The sequence below is a fragment of the Bombina bombina genome, chromosome 7 (genome assembly GCF_027579735.1).
Source record: "Bombina bombina isolate aBomBom1 chromosome 7, aBomBom1.pri, whole genome shotgun sequence".
In the NCBI taxonomy this organism is placed as follows: Eukaryota; Metazoa; Chordata; class Amphibia; order Anura; family Bombinatoridae; genus Bombina; species Bombina bombina.
Genome location: NC_069505.1, coordinates 186,059,022 through 186,081,985, shown reverse-complemented (window position 1 = coordinate 186,081,985; position 22,964 = coordinate 186,059,022). Strand labels below are relative to the sequence as shown.

Sequence of the window (22,964 nt, the reverse complement as noted above, 5' to 3'; positions counted from 1 at the left end):
TTTAAGAGAGTTAACAAAGAAAAGTCTGCCATTGCGTTGGACTGATACTGAACAACAAGCTTTTCAACAATTGAAACAGAGTTTGACCAGTGGACAAGACAATGTCCTATTTTAACCCTCAACGACTAACAATTATTTTAGTATATGCTAGCCCTGTTGGTTTAGGTGCTATTCTGGCACAGATAGACAATGGCAAACATTATATCATTGCTTATGGTAGCCGTTCTTTAAATGATGTGGAAAAACGTTATTCTCAAACTGAACGTGAAGCTCTGGCAATAGTTTGGAGTTGTGAATACTTTCATTTATATTTATATGGTTGTCCATTCACACTGATCACAGATCATAAGCCTTTACAGTTGATCTGGAATAATCCAAAATCCAAACCGCCAGCTAGAATAGAAAGATGGGGTTTAAGGCTACAACCATACAATTTTACTGTGGTCTACAAATCTGGAAAAGAGAACCTAGAAGACTATATGTCTCGACATCCTATATCAACAGATTCATTCACAAGTTCTCCAAGTTCCATGGATGCAGAAGAATATATCAATTTTGTTACCAATCATGCTATTCCTAAAGCATTGAGTGTAGAAGAAATACAACAAGCAACATTAGCTGATCCTATAATGCAAAAACGTGCTGTATTAGTTCGGAATGGAAAATGGTACACAGCTGACTCTGACAAAATTCATGGAAAAGAGTTGAAGTCATTTGCAACATTTGGCAAAGAACTCTTAGTGAATAATGACAACAGTATTATCGTGCGAGGTAATCGAATAGTCGTTCCGACATGTTTACAACAACAAGTATTATCCTTAGCACATGAAGGTCACCAAGGAATAGTTAAAATGAAAAGTTTATTACGAGAAAAAGTGTGGTTTCCATCAATGGATCAACAAGCAGAAAAGTTGGTGAGAAATTGTATTGTGTGTCAAGCCACAACTCCAGGAGCTCACAAAGAACCTTTAAAAATGTCTGCATTGCCTGAAGCACCATGGTGTAATGTGAGTATAGATTTTTATGGCCCATTACCTACTGGAGATTACTTGATGGTGATTATAGACGAATATTCAAGATACCCGGTAGTAGAAGTTATCAGCTCAACATCTTCAGTCACTGTTATTCCTGTTTTAGACAAAGTTTTCTCCTTATCAGGAATTCCTAAAATTGTTAAAACAGATAATGGTCCCCGGTTTAACAGTACTCAGTTTAATAAATTTGCTTTATATCTTGGATTTAAACATAGGCGCATTACTCCTTTGTGGCCACAAACTAATGCAGAAGCTGAAAGATTCATGCGTTCTATGGGGAAATTTCTAAGGGCAACTACAGCGCAAGGGAGACCATGGAAACAAAATCTATACTCTTTTCTGAGAGACTATCGATCAACTCCCCATTGTACTACTGGCAGATCGCCTGCAGAGCTGTTATTCAATCGCAAACTTCGGATCAAAATTCCGGATATAAATGATTCACTAACAGAGACACTCAACAAGGACTTGATACAAAAAGACAGTCATGCCAAAGCCAAGATGAAAGTTTATGCGGATAAATATTATCATACCAAATCTGCTCTTTTTGCTGTTGGAGACAGAGTTCTGTGTCGGCAAGATAGATGACACGAGTTGGATACTTTATATGATGTCGTCCCATATACAGTTGCAAGAATTCAAGGATCAATGATCACTGCAGTAAGAAATGGACATACAATGACTCAGAATTCTTCTTTCTTCAAGAAACTACACAAAGAACAGGACACTGACTTATCTGATGCAGAAGATGATGATTCTGATATACCCAAATTATTTCAAGAACATGATGATAATATGGATAACATAGAGAGCACATGATCAGTCCTCAGATACTAATCGAAAATACCCTCTCAGAGAAAACAGAAGACCTCCTGAATACCTTAAAGACTATGAAAAATAATATTAGTGTTTTCATACAATGTATTATAATGTCATCATGCAACTTTTTTATGTGAAATATAGTTGGGTTTATTTCTAGATATTAAGCATAGTATAGATATAGTTATATTTATGTTTAGTTTAATTGTTATGTTTCTAATCTAAAGTAAGGGAGAGATATGGTGTCTGTTGTGATATTATAATACCCAATGCTTTCTTCCTAGTTTGTGCTCTGACTTAGAAATGTATATAATTGTTGCAAAGAAGCAGGGGCGGGGACAAGGTTGTTAGAGTGAGGAACCAGGAAATAAAGTGTGTAGAGTTGGTTGCTGTATAAATGGACTCTGTGTCAGATATATTTCTAAATCACCTGGATTTACAAACACTACAGTATCTTGTGTATGGGACCATATTTAATGTGTTTTTATATGTTTTAATAAATATTTATTTACTCTCCTAACAATTGGGATACTGTTTACCTGCCAGTATAAAAGCAGCTGTGCGCAGTGAAAGAGCCTATTGTAGCTCCATCTCATGTAAATAAGATACCATGGATCAGCATCTCTATTCAGTGATTATTTACAGTGTTACACTTGTTTCCTTTGAGGAACTACGGAAAGTACCGGATCAAATTTATATACTTGTTGATAACCATCTGAATGGACATATACTTTATTTATCACAAACTTTAGATCACTTGATCACTTTTATTTTTTATCATTATTTTTTGTCACATTTATCTTTTTCTGTGATATTTTTTGCACATTTTTATATACAATATATGCTCCAGTTGATCTAAAATGAATCCATTCAAAAAAGGTGACTCATTTAATACAAGCAATCATATGCCTGAACTCTGTTTCTAGTCAGAAATGTATCTAAACGATTTTTAGATTTATCTAAGGTATTGGCATTTACTACCTCCTTAGGTACTGAGTTCCACATTTTGTTTGCTCTTACAGTGAAACAACGTTTATGTTGCTGGAGATTAAATCTCCTTTCCTCCAGCCTTAAATTGTGACCTCTTGTCACAAACAATTTTCTTGGAATAAACAGAGCTTCTGCCATTGGGCCTTGAATGTATTTATATAAAGTAATCATGCCATCTCTCAAGCGCCTTTTTTTTTTTTAAAGAAAATAGACCCAGTTTGGCTAACCTCTCCTCATAGCTTAGATTCTCCATTACACTTATTAGCTTTGTTGACCTTCTCTGAACTTTTCTAAGTCTGCAATGTCTTTTTTTTTAGATCAGTCCTCAGAACTGCACTCCATACTCAAGGTGAGTTCTTACCAGGGATTTATGCAGTGTCAGAATTATGCTTTATGCTATATTACAATGTACTGTTCCTATCAAGCTACTCTCAGCATTAGAGATGGAAATAAAAATCTTGTTTGGGATTCGAATCAGAAAAACATTTAACAGCAGGAACTTTTTTTTTTTTAAAGCATTCCAGTTAATATGAAGAAAATGTTTGAATTAGAAAACAATATAACAGCAGAGTTTAGTTGAATTTTAAAAAAAATTCAATGTATTTCCATAAGCAAAAATATTTCTAGTAAAAATTAGTACTGTTTTCAGCTGCATCTGTTGTTTAAAAGTGTGATTTGAACTATAGTTTGACCTAACTTAATAATAAAAAATTGCATTTATGAAAATCGAGCAAGAAAAATAGTTTTAAAATCGGTGCAAGCAAGCAAGAAATACCAATTCAAAAAGGTAAAAACTGGTCTAAGGTGCAGGAAATATGTTTTCTTATTCATTGGAATACCACTGTGAAATTGTGTCTATTCAAGATGTAGTGGTAACTTTTTGCCACACAAATGCATTTGAAAGGCTCAAAATAAATACATTTCGGTGGAGTTTTTGAACAAATTTAAAGAAGCTCATATTTGTAAACCCCTTAAAAAATGTGATGCACTATGCAAGCAAATTGCTATAGATTTAAAGGGACAGGCAACTCAAAAAATTGTATTTTTTAAAAAGATAGATAATCCCTTTATTATCCATTCCCGAGTTTTGCACAGAAAACACAGTTATATTAATACACTTTTTACCTCTGTGATTACCTTGTATCTAGGCATCTTCTGACTGCCCCGTGATCACATAACTTTTTATTTATTATCTATTGACTTGCATTTAAGCCAATTAGTGCTGTGTTGCGTGAGTACAATGTTATCTATATGGATCACATGAACTAGTAGTCTCCTGTTGTGAAAAACGAATTAAAAAGCATGTGATAAGAGACTGTCTGTAGTGGCTTAGAAACAGGCAGAAATTTTTAAGTATATTAATATAACAATGTTGGTTGTAAAAAGCTGGGGAATGGGTAGTAAAGGCGTTATCTATCTATTTAAACAATAACAGTTTTTAATGCCAGGTAACCTTATATACAAACATGATTAGAAAAACCAAATGTAGACATTTGTAGGTCTGACCTGCATCTGCTGCAGAGACACGTCAAAGGTAAACGCCTCATTAAAATAAGGACTCAGCGTGTTCTTCTTCACTGTTGTCTTTTTCCGTTTCCACTTCTTTTTATTTAGGGCCAAATGTACTTTCACGTACGGGTCTGTAAGAATATGTAGTTACTCAATATCTGTATCTCAGAAACAGGTGTCTTGTTTCACCACTAAATACAAATTAACTCAAAGAGAAGTTAGTGTTTAGAAAAAGAGGTATCTGAACAGAGCGTATAGAACATTGTTATTTCCAAACATACGTTTATGTGACTTATAGGTACTCACAATAAAAACTCTAACATTCTGCTCAATACTGTCCGCAAGAGAACATTACAAGAAGCTGTTGTTACATCTTTCTGTCCCTTTAACATCTTAAGAAAGACATTTACATTTAATATTTTTAAAAGGACATAAAAATAATATTAAAAATGCTCTAAACACCTAATAGTATCAAGTACATATATACCAGCGATCAATACAATTTGTCCATATACATATGAATCAGAGGGATGTAAAATCCAACAGTCTGTCACAGGCAGCTCTTCAGGAGTGTTACAACAAGGAATTCTTGGAATGACAAATCAAAGAAGGCGCCTCATAGTGCAACATATCTCTATACAAAACGCTGTAGCGAGAGGCGAGACTACCGGGCGACTCTGAGGATCTGGTTTGCTAGATTTGCACTGGTGTTGCAAAAAGACCAGTGAGTCTATCTCTTTATGTTATGTACATGTGTATAGAGATAGGTTGTACTGGCGGTGCATAAAGACACGCGAGACTATCTCTGTATGTTTTCTACATGTGTATAGAGATAGGTTGCACTGGTGGTGCATACAGACACGTGAGTCTATCTCTGTATGTTATGTACATGTGTATAGAGATAGGTTGTACTGGTGGTGCATACAGACACGTGAGTCTATCTCTGTATGCTTTGTACATGTGTATAGAGATAGGTTGTACTGGTGGTGCATAAAGACACGTGAGTCTATCTCTGTATGTTTTGTACATGTGTATAGAGATAGGTTGTACTGGTGGTGCATACAGACACGTGAGTCTATCTCTGTATGTTTTGTACATGTGTATAGAGATAGGTTGTACTGGCGGTGCATAAAGACACGCGAGACTATCTCTGTATGTTTTGTACATGTGTATAGAGATAGGTTGTACTGGCGGTGCATACAGACACGTGAGTCTATCTGTGTATGTTTTGTACATGTGTATAGAGATAGGTTGTTCTGGTGGTGCATACAGACACGTGAGTCTATCTCTGTATGTTATGTACATGTGTATAGAGATAGGTTATACTGGTGGTGCATACAGACACGTGAGTCTATCTCTGTATGTTATGTACATGTGTATAGAGATAGGTTGTACTGGTGGTGCATACAGACACGTGAGTCTATCTCTGTATGATATGTACATGTGTATAGAGATAGGTTGTACTGGTGGTGCATAAAGACATGTGAGTCTATCTGTGTATGTTTTGTACATGTGTATAGAGATAGGTTGTACTGGTGGTGCATACAGACACGTGAGTCTATCTCTGTATGTTATGTACATGTGTATAGAGATAGGTTGTACTGGTGGTGCATAAAGACATGTGAGTCTATATCTGTATGTTATGTACATGTATATAGAGATAGGTTGTACTGGTGGTGCATACAGACACGTGAGTCTATCTCTGTATCTTCTGTACATTTGTATAGAGATAGGTTGTACTGGTGGTGCATACAGACACGTGAGTCTATCTCTGTATGTTTTGTACATGTGTATAGAGATAGGTTGTACTGGTGGTGCATACAGACACGTGAGTCTATCTCTGTATGTTATGTACATGTGTATAGAGATAGGTTGTACTGGTGGTGCATACAGACACGCAAGTATCTCTGTATGTTATGTACATGTGTATAGAGATAGGTTGTACTGGTGGTGCATACAGACACGTGAGTCTATCTCTGTATGTTTTGTACATGTGTATAGAGATAGGTTGTACTGGTGGTGCATACAGACACGTGAGTCTATCTCTGTATGTTTTGTACTTGTGTATAGAGATAGGTTGTACTAATGGTGCATAAAGACACGCGAGTCTATCTCTGTATGTTTTGTACATGTGTATAGAGATAGGTTGTACTGGTGGTGCATACAGACACGTGAGTCTATCTCTGTATGTTTTGTACATGTGTATAGAGATAGGTTGTACTGGTGGTGCATACAGACACGTGAGTCTATCTCTGTATGTTTTGTACATGTGTATAGAGATAGGTTGTACTGGTGGTGCATACAGACACGTGAGTCTATCTCTGTATGTTTTGTACATGTGTATAGAGATAGGTTGTACTGGTGGTGCATATAGACACGCGAGTCTATCTCTGTATGTTTTGTACATGTGTATAGAGATAGGTTGTACTGGTGGTGCATACAGACATGTGAGTCTATCTCTGTATGTTTTGTACATGTGTATAGAGATAGGTTGTACTGGCGGTGCATACAGACACGTGAGTCTATCTCTGTATGTTTTGTACATGTGTATAGAGATAGGTTGTACTGGTGGTGCATACAGACACGTGAGTCTATCTCTGTATGTTTTGTACATGTGTATAGGGATAGGTTGTACTGGTGGTGCATACAGACACGTGAGTCTATCTCTGTATGTTTTGTACATGTGTATAGAGATAGGTTGTACTGGTGGTGCATACAGACACGTGAGTCTGTGTATGTTTTGTACATTTGTATAGAAATAGGTTGTACTGGTGGTGCATAAAGACACGCAAGTCTATCTCTGTATCTTCTGTACATGTGTATAGAGATAGGTTGTACTGGTGGTGCATACAGACACGCGAGTCTATCTCTGTATGTTATGTACATGTGTATAGAGATAGATTGTACTGGTGGTGCATACAGACACGCGAGTCTATCTCTGTATGTTATGTACATGTGTACAGGGAGTGCAGAATTATTAGGCAAGTTGTATTTCTGAGGATTAATTTTATTATTGAACCACAACCATGTTCTCAATGAACCCAAAAAACTCATTAATATCAAAGCTGAATATTTTTGGAAGTAGTTTTTAGTTTGTTTTTAGTTATAGCTATTTTAGGGGGATATCTGTGTGTGCAGGTGACTATTACTGTGCATAATTATTAGGCAACTTAACAAAAAACAAATATATACCCATTTCAATTATTTATTTTTACCAGTGAAACCAATATAACATCTCAACATTCACAAATATACATTTCTGACATTCAAAAACAAAACAAAAACAAATCAGTGACCAATATAGCCACCTTTCTTTGCAAGGACACTCAAAAGCCTGCCATCCATGGATTCTGTCAGTGTTTTGATCTGTTCACCATCAACATTGCGTGCAGCAGCAACCACAGCCTCCCAGACACTGTTCACAGAGGTGTACTGTTTTCCCTCCTTGTAAATCTCACATTTGATGATGGACCACAGGTTCTTAATGGGGTTCAGATCAGGTGACCAAGGAGGCCATGTCATAAGATTTTCTTCTTTTATACCCTTTCTTGCCAGCCACGCTGTGGAGTACTTGGACGTGTGTGATGGAGCATTGTCCTGCATGAAAATCATGTTTTTCTTGAAGGATGCAGACTTCTTCCTGTACCACTGCTTGAAGAAGGTGTCTTCCAGAAACTGGCAGTAGGACTGGGAGTTGAGCTTGACTCCATCCTCAACCCGAAAAGGCCCCACAAGCTCATCTTTGATGATACCAGCCCAAACCAGTACTCCACCTCCACCTTGCTGGCGTCTGAATCAGACTGGAGCTCTCTGCCCTTTACCAATCCAGCCACGGGCCCATCCATCTGGCCCATCAAGACTCACTCTCATTTCATCAGTACATAAAACCTTAGAAAAATCAGTCTTGAGATATTTCTTGGCCCAGTCTTGACGTTTCAGCTTGTGTGTCTTGTTCAGTGGTGGTCGTCTTTCAGCCTTTCTTACCTTGGCCATGTCTCTGAGTATTGCACACCTTGTGCTTTTGGGCACTCCAGTGATGTTGCAGCTCTGAAATATGGCCAAACTGGTGGCAAGTGGCATCTTGGCAGCTGCACGCTTGACTTTTCTCAGTTCATGGGCAGTTATTTTGCACCTTGGTTTTTCCACACGCTTCTTGCGACCCTGTTGACTATTTTGAATGAAACGCTTGATTGTTCGATGATCACGCTTCAGAAGCTTTGCAATTTTAAGAGTGCTGCATCCCTCTGAAAGATATCTCACTATTTTTGACTTTTCTGAGCCTGTCAAGTCCTTCTTTTGACCCATTTTGCCAAAGGAAAGGAAGTTGCCTAATAATTATGCACACCTGATATAGGTGTTGATGTCATTAGACCACGCCCCTTCTCATTACCGAGATGCACATCACCTAATATGCTTAATTGGTAGTAGGCTTTCGAGCCTATACAGCTTGGAGTAAGACAACATGCATAAAGAGGATGATGTGGTCAAAATACTCATTTGCCTAATAATTCTGCACTCCCTGTATAGAGATAGGTTGTACTGGTGGTGCATACAGACATGTGAGTATATCTGTGTATGTTTTGTACATGTGTATAGAGATAGGTTGTACTGGTGGTGCATACAGACACGTGAGTTTGTGTATGTTTTGTACATTTGTATAGAGATAGATTGATTTGTTATTCCAGGCGTTTCCTCTCAGAGACTCTCTGTATATGAGTTACTAGACTTTTCCTCTCAGAGACTCTCTGTATATGAGTTACTAGACTTTTCCTCTCAGAGACTCTCTTTATATGAGTTACTAGACATTTCCTCTCAGAGACTCTCTGTATATGAGTTACTAGACTTTTCCTCTCGGTGACTCTCTGTATATGAGTTACTAGACTTTTCCTCTCAGAGACTCTCTGTATATGAGTTACTAGACTTTTCCTCTCGGAGACTCTCTGCATATGAGTTACTAGACTTTTCCTCTCGGAGACTCTCTGCATATGAGTTACTAGACTTTTCCTCTCGGAGACTCTCTGCATATGAGTTACTAGACTTTTCCTCTCGGAGACTCTCTGCATATGAGTTACTAGACTTTTCCTCTCGGAGACTCTCTGTATATGAGTTATTAGACTTTTCCTCTCGGTGACTCTCTGTATATGAGTTACTAGACTTTTCCTCTTGGAGACTCTCTGTATATGAGTTACTACATGGTGCCTAGATTACATTGCTGTAACTGGTGGTAACATAAACATCTTCTTAGACTTTAATAAAGATACTAGTTGTTTCCACCAATAGGAAGCTAAGCCTATGTCTGTATGTCTTTTATCCGATCCACTGAGAGAAGCAACGGAAGAACGAGTCAGAACAACAGATCTGCTAAGATATCAACTGTGTACATAAACGTATAATCCATATCTCACCTGAGAATCCATCGGAATCCATCTTCTTCAGCTTTTTGGCCTCAAGGATAACAACGGTAAGTTTGCTAGTGCTGGGGACGTATCTTAGAGAGAAGCAGATCTCCCCCAGGCGCTCTTGCTATAATAAGGAAAGAGAGCAGAGAAGGGATAAGCATTAGGTAGGCTCATAACAGCTCAGGAGTGTACACGTGTCTTTAGTACTCTATGACAGCAGTGTTTTGCAACCTCCTTAACAAAGCTACAAATAATGTTGCAAAACACTGCTGCTATAGAGTACTAAGGACACGTGCACACTCCTGAGGTCTTATGAGCCTATCTAGTTTTACTCTTCAATAAAAGATACCATGAGAACAAAGCAAATTTGAAAAGAGAAGAAAATTGGAAAGTTGTTTAAAATCCCATGCTCTATCCGAATCATGAAAGTTTTTTTTGTTTTTTTTGGTTTTAAAAAGCTTTATTAAGCAAAACACAGTACAAGGAAAATTCAAAATATAACATATAAATCAATCAGCTTAAGATCAGGATTTCAAACAATTCTCATATGTAAAGTACAAAATTATTCATTATACATATCTAGCATGTGGTTTTGACAAGGGAGCAATTTCCATTCTGTAGGTTTACTCACACACCTACACCTGTGCCAGAAAAAAAAATCAAGGAGATTAGAGTGTCATCTCTTGCGTGTTCACTTGTAGCGAAATCTAGTATCTTTAAATTAGAATAGGGTACAGACAGAAAAGGAGAGAAAGAGAGAGGGGGAGAGAAAAAAAAAAAAAGAAAAAGAAAAGAAAGGGCAAGGGTAGGGGGAGGGAGAGGTACCTCAGGGGGATAAGAAGGGGACCAGCGGATAAAACTGAATGACAAAAGGGAGATTTTGAACGTCTAAGGAGGTTTGAGGAACCACTTACTCCAGATCGTCCAATACTTGTCAATGCGTTCAGTCATATTATAAAAGCCCCTCTCCATAGAGGCTAAGTAGTCTATGAGTTGGGTAGTCTGAGCTAGAGTTGGAGCTTCTGTCTTTTTCCATGACCTAGCAATGCAGACCTTAGTTGCAATTAGGATTGTGGCTCCTAGTATTTGTTAGGGCTTCTGCAGGTCCCGGAGACCAATATGTAAGAGGGCCAAGGCTGGGGACATAGGAAGTACCATACCCAAGTCAGAGGGCAGGGAAAATGTCTCACTCCATAAAGGAGTATTTTTTGGACAAGACCACCATATATGTATATCAGTGCCCTGTTGGCCACATTCCCTCCAGCATTGCAGAGAGGCTGCGGGGTATTTCTTGGACAACTTGAGAGGAGTTAGGTATCATTTTAAGAGAACCTTAAAATAGGTCTCTAGATGTGATATGCAATGTATGGCTGATTTGGTGATCATTGTCGCATGTTCCACTTCAACAGGTGTGATCTGGACATTCATTTTGCGCCCCCAAGCCTTTATCTGCCATCATTTGTAAGTGGTTTTATGAGTTTGTTCCCTGATTGCCATCTTTTTTCCCAATTAGTACATTCTCTCAGATTTGTTTTGGGAAATACCCAAGCCTGACAATATTCCAGTATTCTATAACTTTCGAAAAGTTAGCCACCTAGAAGCTTCATTCACCTGCTCAACTATTTGCTTAGATGTTAGTAGCCTCTTTTGTCTATAGAGGTCCCCTATACAAGTAAAGTTCCATGAGGACCATTCATGCTTATGGATATCTGGAAGGCCCGTCAGCAGTCCCTGAAGACTGTGAATAGGTGAGGGGTGTGGAGCTAGTCCCTTGTGGTGTCTGAGTCTATGCCAAGTCTGGCAATTGTCAAGAATTATTTTATTCGTGAGCAGTAGATCTGGGAGCCTATGTTTGGGGATCCATATCAGGTCTTTTAAGTGGAGGTTTTTGGGAATAGCAATGGCAATATGAGTCAACCTGGTTGCATCATGGTATAAGTGTATGTTGGGAAAAGATATACCACCTTTGCTTAACGGTAGCTGAAGAATGCGATTCGCCACTCTCGGCAGCTTCCCCCTCCACACATAATTTATAAATAAGGAGTGAATCTGAGCGAGGTAAATTTTCGGGATCGTGTAGGGTATGCACCTGAATAAATACAAAATTTTGGGTAGGATGGCCATTTTTAGGGTAGAGATACGTCCCATCCAGGAAATTTCTCTGTACTCCCACCTCTGCAGAAGCTTTTTGATTTCAGCAATCAACAGCTCAAAGTTATATTTAATGACCTTATTTATGTCGGGACCAAGTAATACACCTAGGTGTCTTATAAGGTCCGTATGCCAGGTGAAGGAGAAATGGGTTTTAAGAGTAACAAGAATCTCAGGGTCGAGATTAATAGCTAGGGCTTCTGTTTTGAGTATATTTACTTTATAGAGACTTATAATCCCAAAAAATTCCAAGGTCCTAAAAACTTCTGGTATCGAGGAACTTGGATTAGTTAACAGAATGGTTAGGTCGTCCGCAAAAAGGGCAATCTTCTCAGATCGTTCGCCTATTTTGACCCCTTCTATTCCCTGGGAATATCTAATCTCTTGGGCTAGAGGTTCCATAGCCATAGCAAAAATCAGAGGTGAAAGAGGACAAACCTGACGGGTACCGTTTGCTATGGAAAAGGCTTTAGACCTAAAACCTACTCCTCTGACAGTTGCAAAAGGCGCAGAATACAGTGCTTGGACCATTCTAATGAATTGTGGGGGAAAGCCAAATGACTTTAGCACTTGCCAGATATAGTCCCATCGGACCCTGTCAAATGCCTTTTCAGCATCTAAAGACAGGGCCATGACGGGGATTCCTAGCTTAGCGGACTCAGAAAACACTTGCAGAAGTTTACAAGTGTTGTCGGGTCCTTGCCTACCGAAGGTGAAGCCTACTTGATCTATCTGTATAATAGTAGGTAGTAGGTGGACAATCCTGTTAGCCAATAACTTGGAGTAAAGCTTGACATCCAAATTTATTAGTGAGATAGGCCTATAGCTTGCACAATAGAGGGGATCCTTACCCAGTTTGGGAATCGCAATTATAGACGCTTCCAAGAACTCTCTCGAGAAGCTTCCCAATTCGAATCATGAAAGTTTAAGTTTGACTTTACTGTCCCTTTAACTCCAAAAACTGTAAGTTTTCCAGTTCTGCCAAATGAAAATCACCATTGCAGACTTCACAAGCATAACCCTGATGCATACCTGTTGCTATCTGATATCAGCAGAGGTTATAAGATAACATACTATAAAACAATGTGAGTTCTGCTAACAAAATGACAGTGGTTAGCTGTGTCTTCTACAGTAACAGCTCCATTTCAATTCAAGCTCAGTTAGAAGCTTAGTATTGGTTGAGATGTTTCCAGTTTCCATGTTACTATATGGAATTCATGTTTTCTTACCTAAGATAAATGTATGACTAAAAGATTGATTTCTGTCTGCTGCAGTTGGGCGCTCTGTACCTTTAAAGGGACACTGAACCCAAATTTTTTCTTTTGTGATTTATATAGAGCATGCCATTTTAAGCAACTTTCTAATTTACTCCTAATAATTTTTCTTCGTTCTTTTGCTATCTTTATTTGAAAAAGAAGGCATCTAAGCTAAGGAGCCAGCCAATTTTTGGTTCAGACCATGGACAGCACTTATTTATTGGTGCTGTCCAATCAGCAAGGACAACCAAGGCTGTTCCCCAAAAATGGGCCGGCATCTAAACTTACATTCTTGCTTTTCAAATAAAAATACCAAGAGAATGAAGAAAATTTGATAATAGGAGTAAATTAGATGCTCTATCTGAATCACAGAAGAAAAAAAATTGGGTTCAGTGTCCCTTTAAGGAGGCCTAAAAGATCAATATAAGCTCTGTGTTTGTAGCATGAGCTAGCTTTTACTCTGGCAGTTTACTATTTGGATATTCTGGTTTAACTTCTGGTTCTCCTGACTATGCTTTTATATTAGACATTAGTTTTGGACTGACTTGGTTTATGACTTCGGCTTGTTTGTGGACTCTGCATTTGCTTATGACTTTGAGCTGCTTTTCCTTGTGAGGACTTGACCTGGACTGTCTGACTTATATTTCCTTACTCTGGATTCCTCTGCTAACAGATAAGTAACTTATGCAAGTTTATATTCGTCTGGATAGTGAGAATAAACTTTTACAAAGCCTGTCTTTCTTTGATATTTGAATTTACAAACTTAGTTACATTTGAGTACTTAATTGTTGTTTTGTTGTATAGGAGCAGATTAAAGTATGAGAGAAAGTTCAGCTACTAAGTTTAGTCTCGTTGCTCTCTTTGTTTGTACACTGTGTTTATGCCCAGTGTCCCAGTAATGGCTTGCGGTGAGCTGGGCCTCCCAGCCATTGATTCCAGCTTGATTCATTCTAAAACAACAGTACACCACCTAACACTAAGAAGATGAGTGCTCGGATAGGACACTACACAGCAATACATCTGCTGTATGCTCACCTCTATCTTTGAAGCAGGTTTGAGCTCCTTCCACTCCTCAATCACATGCTGTAGCTCTACTTCCCCCAGCGGCAATCGCACCTCGCCAATCACATCGTGTTTAGAGAATCGGTTAAAATCAAAAACCTGAAGCACAACCGCCGTTTCTGCTATATCTGACTGTGGTATCTAAAAACAAGATAAATAGATTGATCACAAATAAGCCTTAAAGGGGCATTAATCACTTGTGCTTGTGTAATTGTCTTTGTCCCACATACCACAAACAGGTAAAAATCAAATCCAGTAACCTACTTAGTGCAAAATACTTATGATACATAAACTAGTTATGTAATTGCTTAGAACAGTGTACAAACTAATTTGCAGCTAGCCCTAATTGGCTACAGACACCCATATTTGCCAGATATTAAAGGAAGCAAGTCACATACAGGGAGCTTATTAATAATTTGATATTCTAACCATATGTGTTTTGTATTGTAGGTAAAAAAGCACAACAACGTCTTTAGTACTGTATTATTGTTAAGTACTGTAGCTTTTACTTTAATAAAATGTGTTTTTAAAGTTAAAAAGGTAAAAAAAAATTAAAGGGACATTAAGTACCTTTCTTATCCAGTAACAAGATTACATTCACCTAGTGTGTTAATGTATTAAATTGATAGAGGTATATACTAGATATGCAGAAAATGAAATAAGATCATTGGGGGTTTATAGGGCAGTAAAGACAAAAAAAAGAAGAAGAATGAGATTAAGAAATGCTGCAAAATGTGTTAAAAAGGACAGGAAAGTTAAAATGAAACTTAATGGGTCAGACAAAGCAGCACTTTTTAATTTTACTTCTTTTCTCATATGTATTTTGTTCTCTTGTTGTCCTTTGTTGAAAAGCATACATAGGTAGGCTCAGGAGCAGCAATGCACTACTGGGAGCTAGCTGCTGATTGGTGCCTGCACACATATGCCTCTTGTCATTGGCTCACCAGCTGTGCTCCACTAGCAGTAGTTGGTGTTCTGTAGCTCAGGGGTTAAACACATAGGTATATGCAATCAATATGGTAGTAATAAAAAGCTGTAACACATTAAAGGGCCATAATAGTTGAACAAGGACATGCTCTAATTTGTATTTGGAGATGAGAGAGGAAATATAGTTGGGAGATAGGCTGTTGAGTGCTTATAGGTTAGTACATTACATTGTATTCTAGAGTGACTGGCAGAGCATCTGCTACTAGAACCCAAAGGAAGATATAAGTTTTCCAAGAAAGATTTATAGATAAAAAAAGCAGGGGACCCAAGGCAGAGAGAGAGGCAAATGATCAGAGGATATGCTGTTAAAGGAAACACTATATGAGCAGTTTGAACGATAGGAAGCAAAGCAGGTGAGGGATGTGTCTTGAATGCCTAAAGAATGTAGGATTTGTAAGAGGAGACCATGAGCAACTGTGTGGCAGAAGATCCAGAAGAATAAGTGACCCTTTGCTTTAGTTCCTAGCAGATCATTTAGTAAGTGTAGTTTCTGTTGAGTATTTTATACTCAACTGATATGTCTAAGTACTGAGAGACTATAGAACAGGTTGGAATTGCAAGGTGCTCTAAATCGAAAAACTATTATGTATTTCCTGTTCTAATAAATAAGACATTTCTGGAGATTTCTGTTTGCCAACATTGGTACCTGGAAGTTGAAGCTCTCGTTGAAAACCGGGTTGAGCGTCTTGCGATATACTTTGGTTTCGTGCTTCTTGCGAGTGTCATTGGTGAGATACACAATGACGTACGGGTCTGACGTGCCCCCACTGTCCATAGCTTTCAGACTGGCTGCTTGCTTCACCAACACGGTGATCTGTAGGGACAGATATGTAGTAATTTCACCACAGAGCTGTGACTCACCTACTGAGCTTTTACTGTAAGATTAGACAGCACGTCACTCACCTCCTCCTTCTGGAAGTTATACTCTAGCGAGTACTGCAGACGGCCGCGATACTCGTTCCGCTCTGCTTTCACAAGACCTTCTAAATCCGGCTGGACCTAGAGCAAGGAACATATCTTGTAAATTTTAAGTTCATTTCTAAACAGGAGCATTAATCCTGGTATTCACTGGTTTGTAAATTCATTTCCAAACAGGACCATTAATCCTGACGTTCACTAGTTTGTAATGTCATTCTTAAACTGGAACATTAATCCTGATATTCACTGTTTTGTAATTTCATTCTTAAACAGGAACATTAATCGGATCCTGACATTCACTGGTTTGTAAGTTTATTCCCAAGCAGGAACATTAAAAGGGACACTTAACCCACATGTGTTCTTTCATGATTCAGATAGAGCATTCAATTTTAAGCAACTTTCTAATTTACTCCTATTATCAATTTTTCTTCATTCTCTTGCTATCTTTATTTACAAAGCAGGAATGTGATGCATAGGAGCCGAACCATTTTTGGTTGAGAACCTGGGTTATGCTTGCTTATTGGTGGGTAAATGTAAGCCTTCAATAAGCAAGTGCTATCCATTGTGCTGAACCTAAAATGGGCTGGCTGCTAAGATTTACATTCCTGATTTTAAAATAAAGATAGCAAGAGAACGGAAAAAAATGATAATGGGAGTAAATTAGAAAGTTGATTAAAATTGAATGCTCTATCCCAATCATGAAAGAAAACATTTGGCTTCAGTGTCCCTTTAATCCTGACATTCACTGGTTTGTAAATTAATTCCCAAACAGGACCATTAATCCTGACATTCTCTGGTTTGTAAATTCATTCGCAAACAGGAACATTAATCCTGAGATTCACTGGTTTGTAAATTAATTCCCAAACAGGAACATTAATCCTGACATTCTCTGGTTTGTAAATTAATTCCCAAACAGGAACATTAATCCTGACATTCTCTGGTTTGTAAATTAATTCCCAAACAGGACCATTACTCCTGACATTCTCTGGTTTGTAAATTAATTCCCAAACAGGACCATTAATCCTGACATTCTCTGGTTTGTAAATTCATTCGCAAACAGGAACATTAATCCTGAGATTCACTGGTTTGTAAATTCATTCCCAAACAGGAAAATTAATCCTGGCATTCACTGGTTTGTAAATTAATTTCTAAACAGCAATATTAAAACTGACATTTACTGGTTTGTAAATGTATTCCCAAACAGGAACATTAATCCTGATATTAACTGGTTTGTAAATTAATTCCCAAACAGGAACATAAATCCTGACATTCACTTGCTCGTAAATTAATTCCCAAACAGGAATATTAATCCTGACATTCACTAGTTTGTAAATTCATTCTTAAACAGAAACATTAATCCTGACATTCACTGGTTTGTAATTAATTCTTAAACAGGAATGTTAATCCTGACATTCACTGGTTTGTAAATTCATTTCTAAACAGGAATATTAAAACTGACATTTACTGATTTGTAAATGTATTCCCAAACAGGAACATTAATTCTGACATTCACTGGTTTGTAAATTTATTCCCAAACAGGAACATTAATCCTGACATTCACTGGTTTGTAAATTTATTCCCAAACAGGAACATTAATCCAGACATTCACTGGTTTGTAAATGTATTCCCAAACAGGAACATTAATCCTGATATTAACTGGTTTGTAAATTAATTCCCAAACAGGAACATTAATCCTGACATTCACTTGCTCGTAAATTAATTCCCAAACAGGAACATTAATTCTGACATTCACTGGTTTGTAAATTCATTTTTAAACAGGAATGTTAATAATGACATTCACTGGTTTGTAAATTAATTCTTAAACAGGAACATTAATCCTGACATTCACTGGTTTGTAAATTCATTTTTAAACAGGAATGTTAATAATGACATTCACTGGTTTGTAAATTCATTTTTAAACAGGAATGTTAATAATGACATTCACTGGTTTGTAAATTCATTCCCAAACAGGAATATTAATCCAGACATTCACTGATTTGTAAATTCATTTCTAAACAGGAATATTAAAACTGACATTTACTGGTTTGTAAATGTATTCCCAAACAGGAACATTAATCCTGACATTCACTGGTTTTTAAATTTATTCCCAAACAGGAACATTAATCCTGACATTCACTGGTTTGTAAATTCATTCCCAAACAGGAACATTAATCCTGACATTCACTTGCTTGTAAATTCATTCCCAAACAGGAACATTGATCCTGACATTCACTGTTTTTTAAATTCATTCCCCAACAGGAACATTAATCCTGACATTCACTTGTTTGTAAATTCATTCCCAAACAGGAATATTAATCCTGACATTCACTGGTTTGTAAATTCATTCCCAAGCAGGAACATTAATCCTGACATTCCCTTGCTTGTAAATTAATTCCCAAACAGGAACATTTATCCTGACATTCACTAGTTTCTAAATTTATTCCCAAACAGGAACATTAATACTGACATCACTGGTTTGTAAATTCATTTCCAAATAGGGACATTAATTCTGACATTGACTGGTTTTTAAATTAATTCCCAAACAGGAACATTAATCCTGACATTGACTGGTATGTAAATGTATTCCCAAACAGGAACATTAATCCTGATATTTACTAGTTTGTAAATTCATTCTTAAACAGGAAAATTAATCCTGACATTCACTGGTTTGTAAATTCATTTCTAAACAGGAATATTAAAAATGACATTTACTGGTTTGTAAATGTATTCCCAAACAGGAACATTAATCCTGACATTCACTGGTTTGTAAATTCATTCCCAAACAGGAATATTAATCTAGACATTCACTGGTTTGTAAATTAATTCCCAAACAGAAACATTAATCCTGACATTCACTGGTTTGTAAATTCATTCCCAAACAGGAATATTAATCTAGACATTCACTGGTTTGTAAATTAATTCCCAAACAGAAACATTAATCCTGACATTCACTGGTTTGTAGATTCATTCCCAAACAGGAATATTAATCCTGACATTCACTGGTTTGTAAATTCATTCCCAAACAGGAACATTAATCCTGACATTCACTGGTTTGTAAATTTATTCCAAAACAAGAATATTAATCCAGACATTCACTGGTTTGTAAATTCATTTCTAAACAGGAATATTAAAACTGACATTTACTGGTTTGTAAATTTATTCCCAAACAGGAACATTAATCCTGAGATTCACTGGTTTGTAAATTCATTCTCAAACAGGATCATTAATCCTGACACTGACTGGTTTGTAAATTAATTCCCAAACAGGAATATTAATCCTGACATTCACTGGTTTGCAAATTCATTCCCAAACAGGAACATTAATCCTGACATTCACGGTTTTGTAAATTAATTCCCAAACAGGAACGTTAATCCTGACATTCACTGGTTTGTAAATTCATTCCCAAATAGGAATATTAATCCAGACATTCGCTGGTTTGTAAATTAATTCCCAAACAGAAACATTAATCCTGACATTCATTTTTTTGTAAATTCATTTCTAATCAGGAATATTAATCCTGACATTCACTGGTTTGTAAATTTATTCTGACATTCACTGGTTTGCACATTCATTCCCAAACAGGAATATTAATCCAGACATTCACTGGTTTGTAAATTAATTCCCAAACAGAAACATTAATCCTGACATTCACTGTTTTGTAAATTCATTTCTAAAAGGGAATATTAATCCTGACATTCACTGGTTTGTAAATTTATTCACAAACAGGAATATTAATCCTGACATTCAGTGGTTTGCAAATTCATTCCCAAACAGGAACATTAATCCTGACATTCACTGTTTTGTAAATTCATTCTTAAACAGGAACTTTAATCCTGACATTCACTGGTTTTTAAATTCATTCACAAACAGGAACATTAATCCTGACATTCACTGGTTTGTAAATTTATTCCCAAATAGGAATATTAATCCTGACATTCACTGGTTTGTAAATTCATTTCCAAACAGGAATAATAATCCAGATATTCACTGGTTTGTAAATTAATACCCAAACAGGAATATTGATCCTGACATTCACTGGTTTGAAAATTCATTCCCAACCAGGAACATTAATCCTGACATTCACTGGTTTGTAAATAAATTTATAAACCCGAACATTAATCCTGACAGTCACTGGTTTGTAAATTAATTCCCAAACAGAAACATTAATCCTGGCATTCCCTGTTTTGTAAATTCATTCGCAAACAGGAACATTAATCCTGACATTCACTGGTTTGTAAATTCATTCCCAAACAGGAATATTAATCCTGACATTCACTGGTTTGTAAATTCATTCCCAAACAGGAAAAATAATCCTGACATTCACTGGTTTGTAAATGTATTCCAAAACAGGAATATTAATCTAGACATTCACTGGTTTGTAAATTAATTCCCAAACAGAAACATTAATCCTGACATTCACTGGTTTGTAAATTCATTCCCAAACAGGAACATTAATCCTGACATTCACTGGTTTGTAAATTTATTCCAAAACAGGAATATTAATCCAGACATTCACTGGTTTGTAAATTCATTTCTAAACAGGAATATTAAAACTGACATTTACTGGTTTGTAAATTTATTCCCAAACAGGAACATTAATCCTGAGATTCACTGGTTTGTAAATTCATTCTCAAACAGGATCATTAATCCTGACACTGACTGGTTTGTAAATTAATTCCCAAACAGGAATATTAATCCTGACATTCACTGGTTTGTAAATTCATTCCCAAACAGGAATATTAATCCTGACATTCACTGGTTTGCAAATTCATTCCCAAACAGGAACATTAATCCTGACATTCACGGTTTTGTAAATTCATTCTTAAACAGGAACTTTAATCCTGACATCCACTGGTATTTAAATTAATTCCCAAACAGGAACGTTAATCCTGACATTCACTGGTTTGTAAATTCATTCCCAAATAGGAATATTAATCCAGACATTCGCTGGTTTGTAAATTAATTCCCAAACAGAAACATTAATCCTGACATTCATTTTTTTGTAAATTCATTTCTAAACAGGAATATTAATCCTGACATTCACTGGTTTGTAAATTTATTCTGACATTCACTGGTTTGCACATTCATTCCCAAACAGGAATATTAATCCAGACATTCACTGGTTTGTAAATTAATTCCCAAACAGAAACATTAATCCTGACATTCACTGTTTTGTAAATTCATTTCTAAAAGGGAATATTAATCCTGACATTCACTGGTTTGAAAATTCATTCCCAACCAGGAACATTAATCCTGACATTCACTGGTTTGTAAATAAATTTATAAACCCGAACATTAATCCTGACAGTCACTGGTTTGTAAATTAATTCCCAAACAGAAACATTAATCCTGGCATTCCCTGTTTTGTAAATTCATTCGCAAACAGGAACATTAATCCTGACATTCACTGGTTTGTAAATTCATTCCCAAACAGGAATATTAATCCTGACATTCACTGGTTTGTAAATTCATTCCCAAACAGGAACATTAATCCTGGCATTCACTGGTTTGTAAATTCATTCCCAAACAGGAATATTAATCCTGACATTCACTGGTTTGTAAATTCATTCCCAAACAGGAATATTAATCCTGACATTCACTGGTTTGTAAATTCATTCCCAAACAGGAACATTAATCCTGGCATTCACTGGTTTGTAAATTCATTCCCAAACAGGAATATTAATCCTGACATTCACTGGTTTGTAAATTCATTCCCAAACAGGAACATTAATCCTGGCATTCACTGGTTTGTAAATTCATTCCCAAACAGGAACATTAATCCTGACATTCACTGGCTTGTAAATTCATTCCCAAACAGGAACATTAATCCTGACATTCACTGGTTTGTAAATTCATTCCCAAACAGGAACATTAATCCTGGCATTCACTGGTTTGTAATTTCCTTCTTAAACAGGAACGTTAATCAAACAGGACCATTAATCCTGGCAATCACCGATTTGTAATTTCATTCTTAAACAGGACTATTAATCCTGACATTCACTGGTTTTTAAATTCATTCCCAAACAGGAACATTAATCCTGACATTCACTGGTTAAAGGGACACAGCAGTCAGAATTAAAAGTTCATGATTCATTTAAGATAAAGCACACAAAATACTTTCCAATTTATTTGTTATTTTTATAACATTTACCTCTTTCTTTTGGTGTCCTTTGCTGAAATGTAGCTCCTTTCCATGAGAGCATAATGAGGTAGACTCAGGAGCGTGCACGTGACTTGAGCACTATATGGCAGAAATGTTTGCACCATTGTTTGTAACAATGCTATTATAATAATCCTGCTCAAGACATGTGCACGCTCCTGAGTCTACCTCAGTATGCTTTCATGAAAAGGAGATACGTTTTAACAAAGGAGACAAAGAGGGAAATATAATAACAGATGTAACTGTGCATGTTTTTTATTGTAGCTGCATAATGACAGTTTCATTTTGACTTCAATGATTTCCCCTTTAAAGGGATATGAAACACAAAAATGCTCTTTTGTGATTCAGACAGAGCATACAATTTTACAAAAGTTTCCAATTTACCTCTATTATAAAATCTGCTTTGTTCCCATGATATTCTGTGTTGAAGAGATACCTAGGTACGCATCTGATGCACTACATAACAGGAAATAGTGCTGCCATCTAGTGCTCTTGCAAATGGATAACATTCTTGAAAAACTGCTGCCATATAGTGCTCCAGACACATGCATGCGCCTTAGCTTATGTCCCTGCTTTTCAATAAAAGATACCAAAAGAACAAAGAAAATGTGATACTAGAAAGAAATTAGAAAGTTGGTTAAAATTGCTGTTTTATCTGAATTATGAAAGAAAGAAATTG

General features: G+C 36.7%; 1 protein-coding gene across 6 annotated transcripts in view; it reads right to left on the bottom strand.

Moving 5' to 3' along the window:
- Positions 1-22,964, bottom strand: part of LOC128666090 (synaptotagmin-1) — a 192,802-nt gene that overhangs the window by 9,875 nt on the left and 159,963 nt on the right. For all 6 annotated transcript variants that reach the window (XM_053720487.1, XM_053720488.1, XM_053720483.1 and 3 more), the window contains 5 exons: positions 16,111-16,206; positions 15,854-16,021; positions 14,194-14,361; positions 9,758-9,875; positions 4,350-4,483 (listed from right to left, as the gene is read on the bottom strand). In XM_053720487.1, the coding sequence (XP_053576462.1) occupies positions 4,350-4,483; positions 9,758-9,875; positions 14,194-14,361; positions 15,854-16,021; positions 16,111-16,206 (684 nt within the window). The remainder of the gene's footprint in view (positions 1-4,349; positions 4,484-9,757; positions 9,876-14,193; positions 14,362-15,853; positions 16,022-16,110; positions 16,207-22,964) is intronic.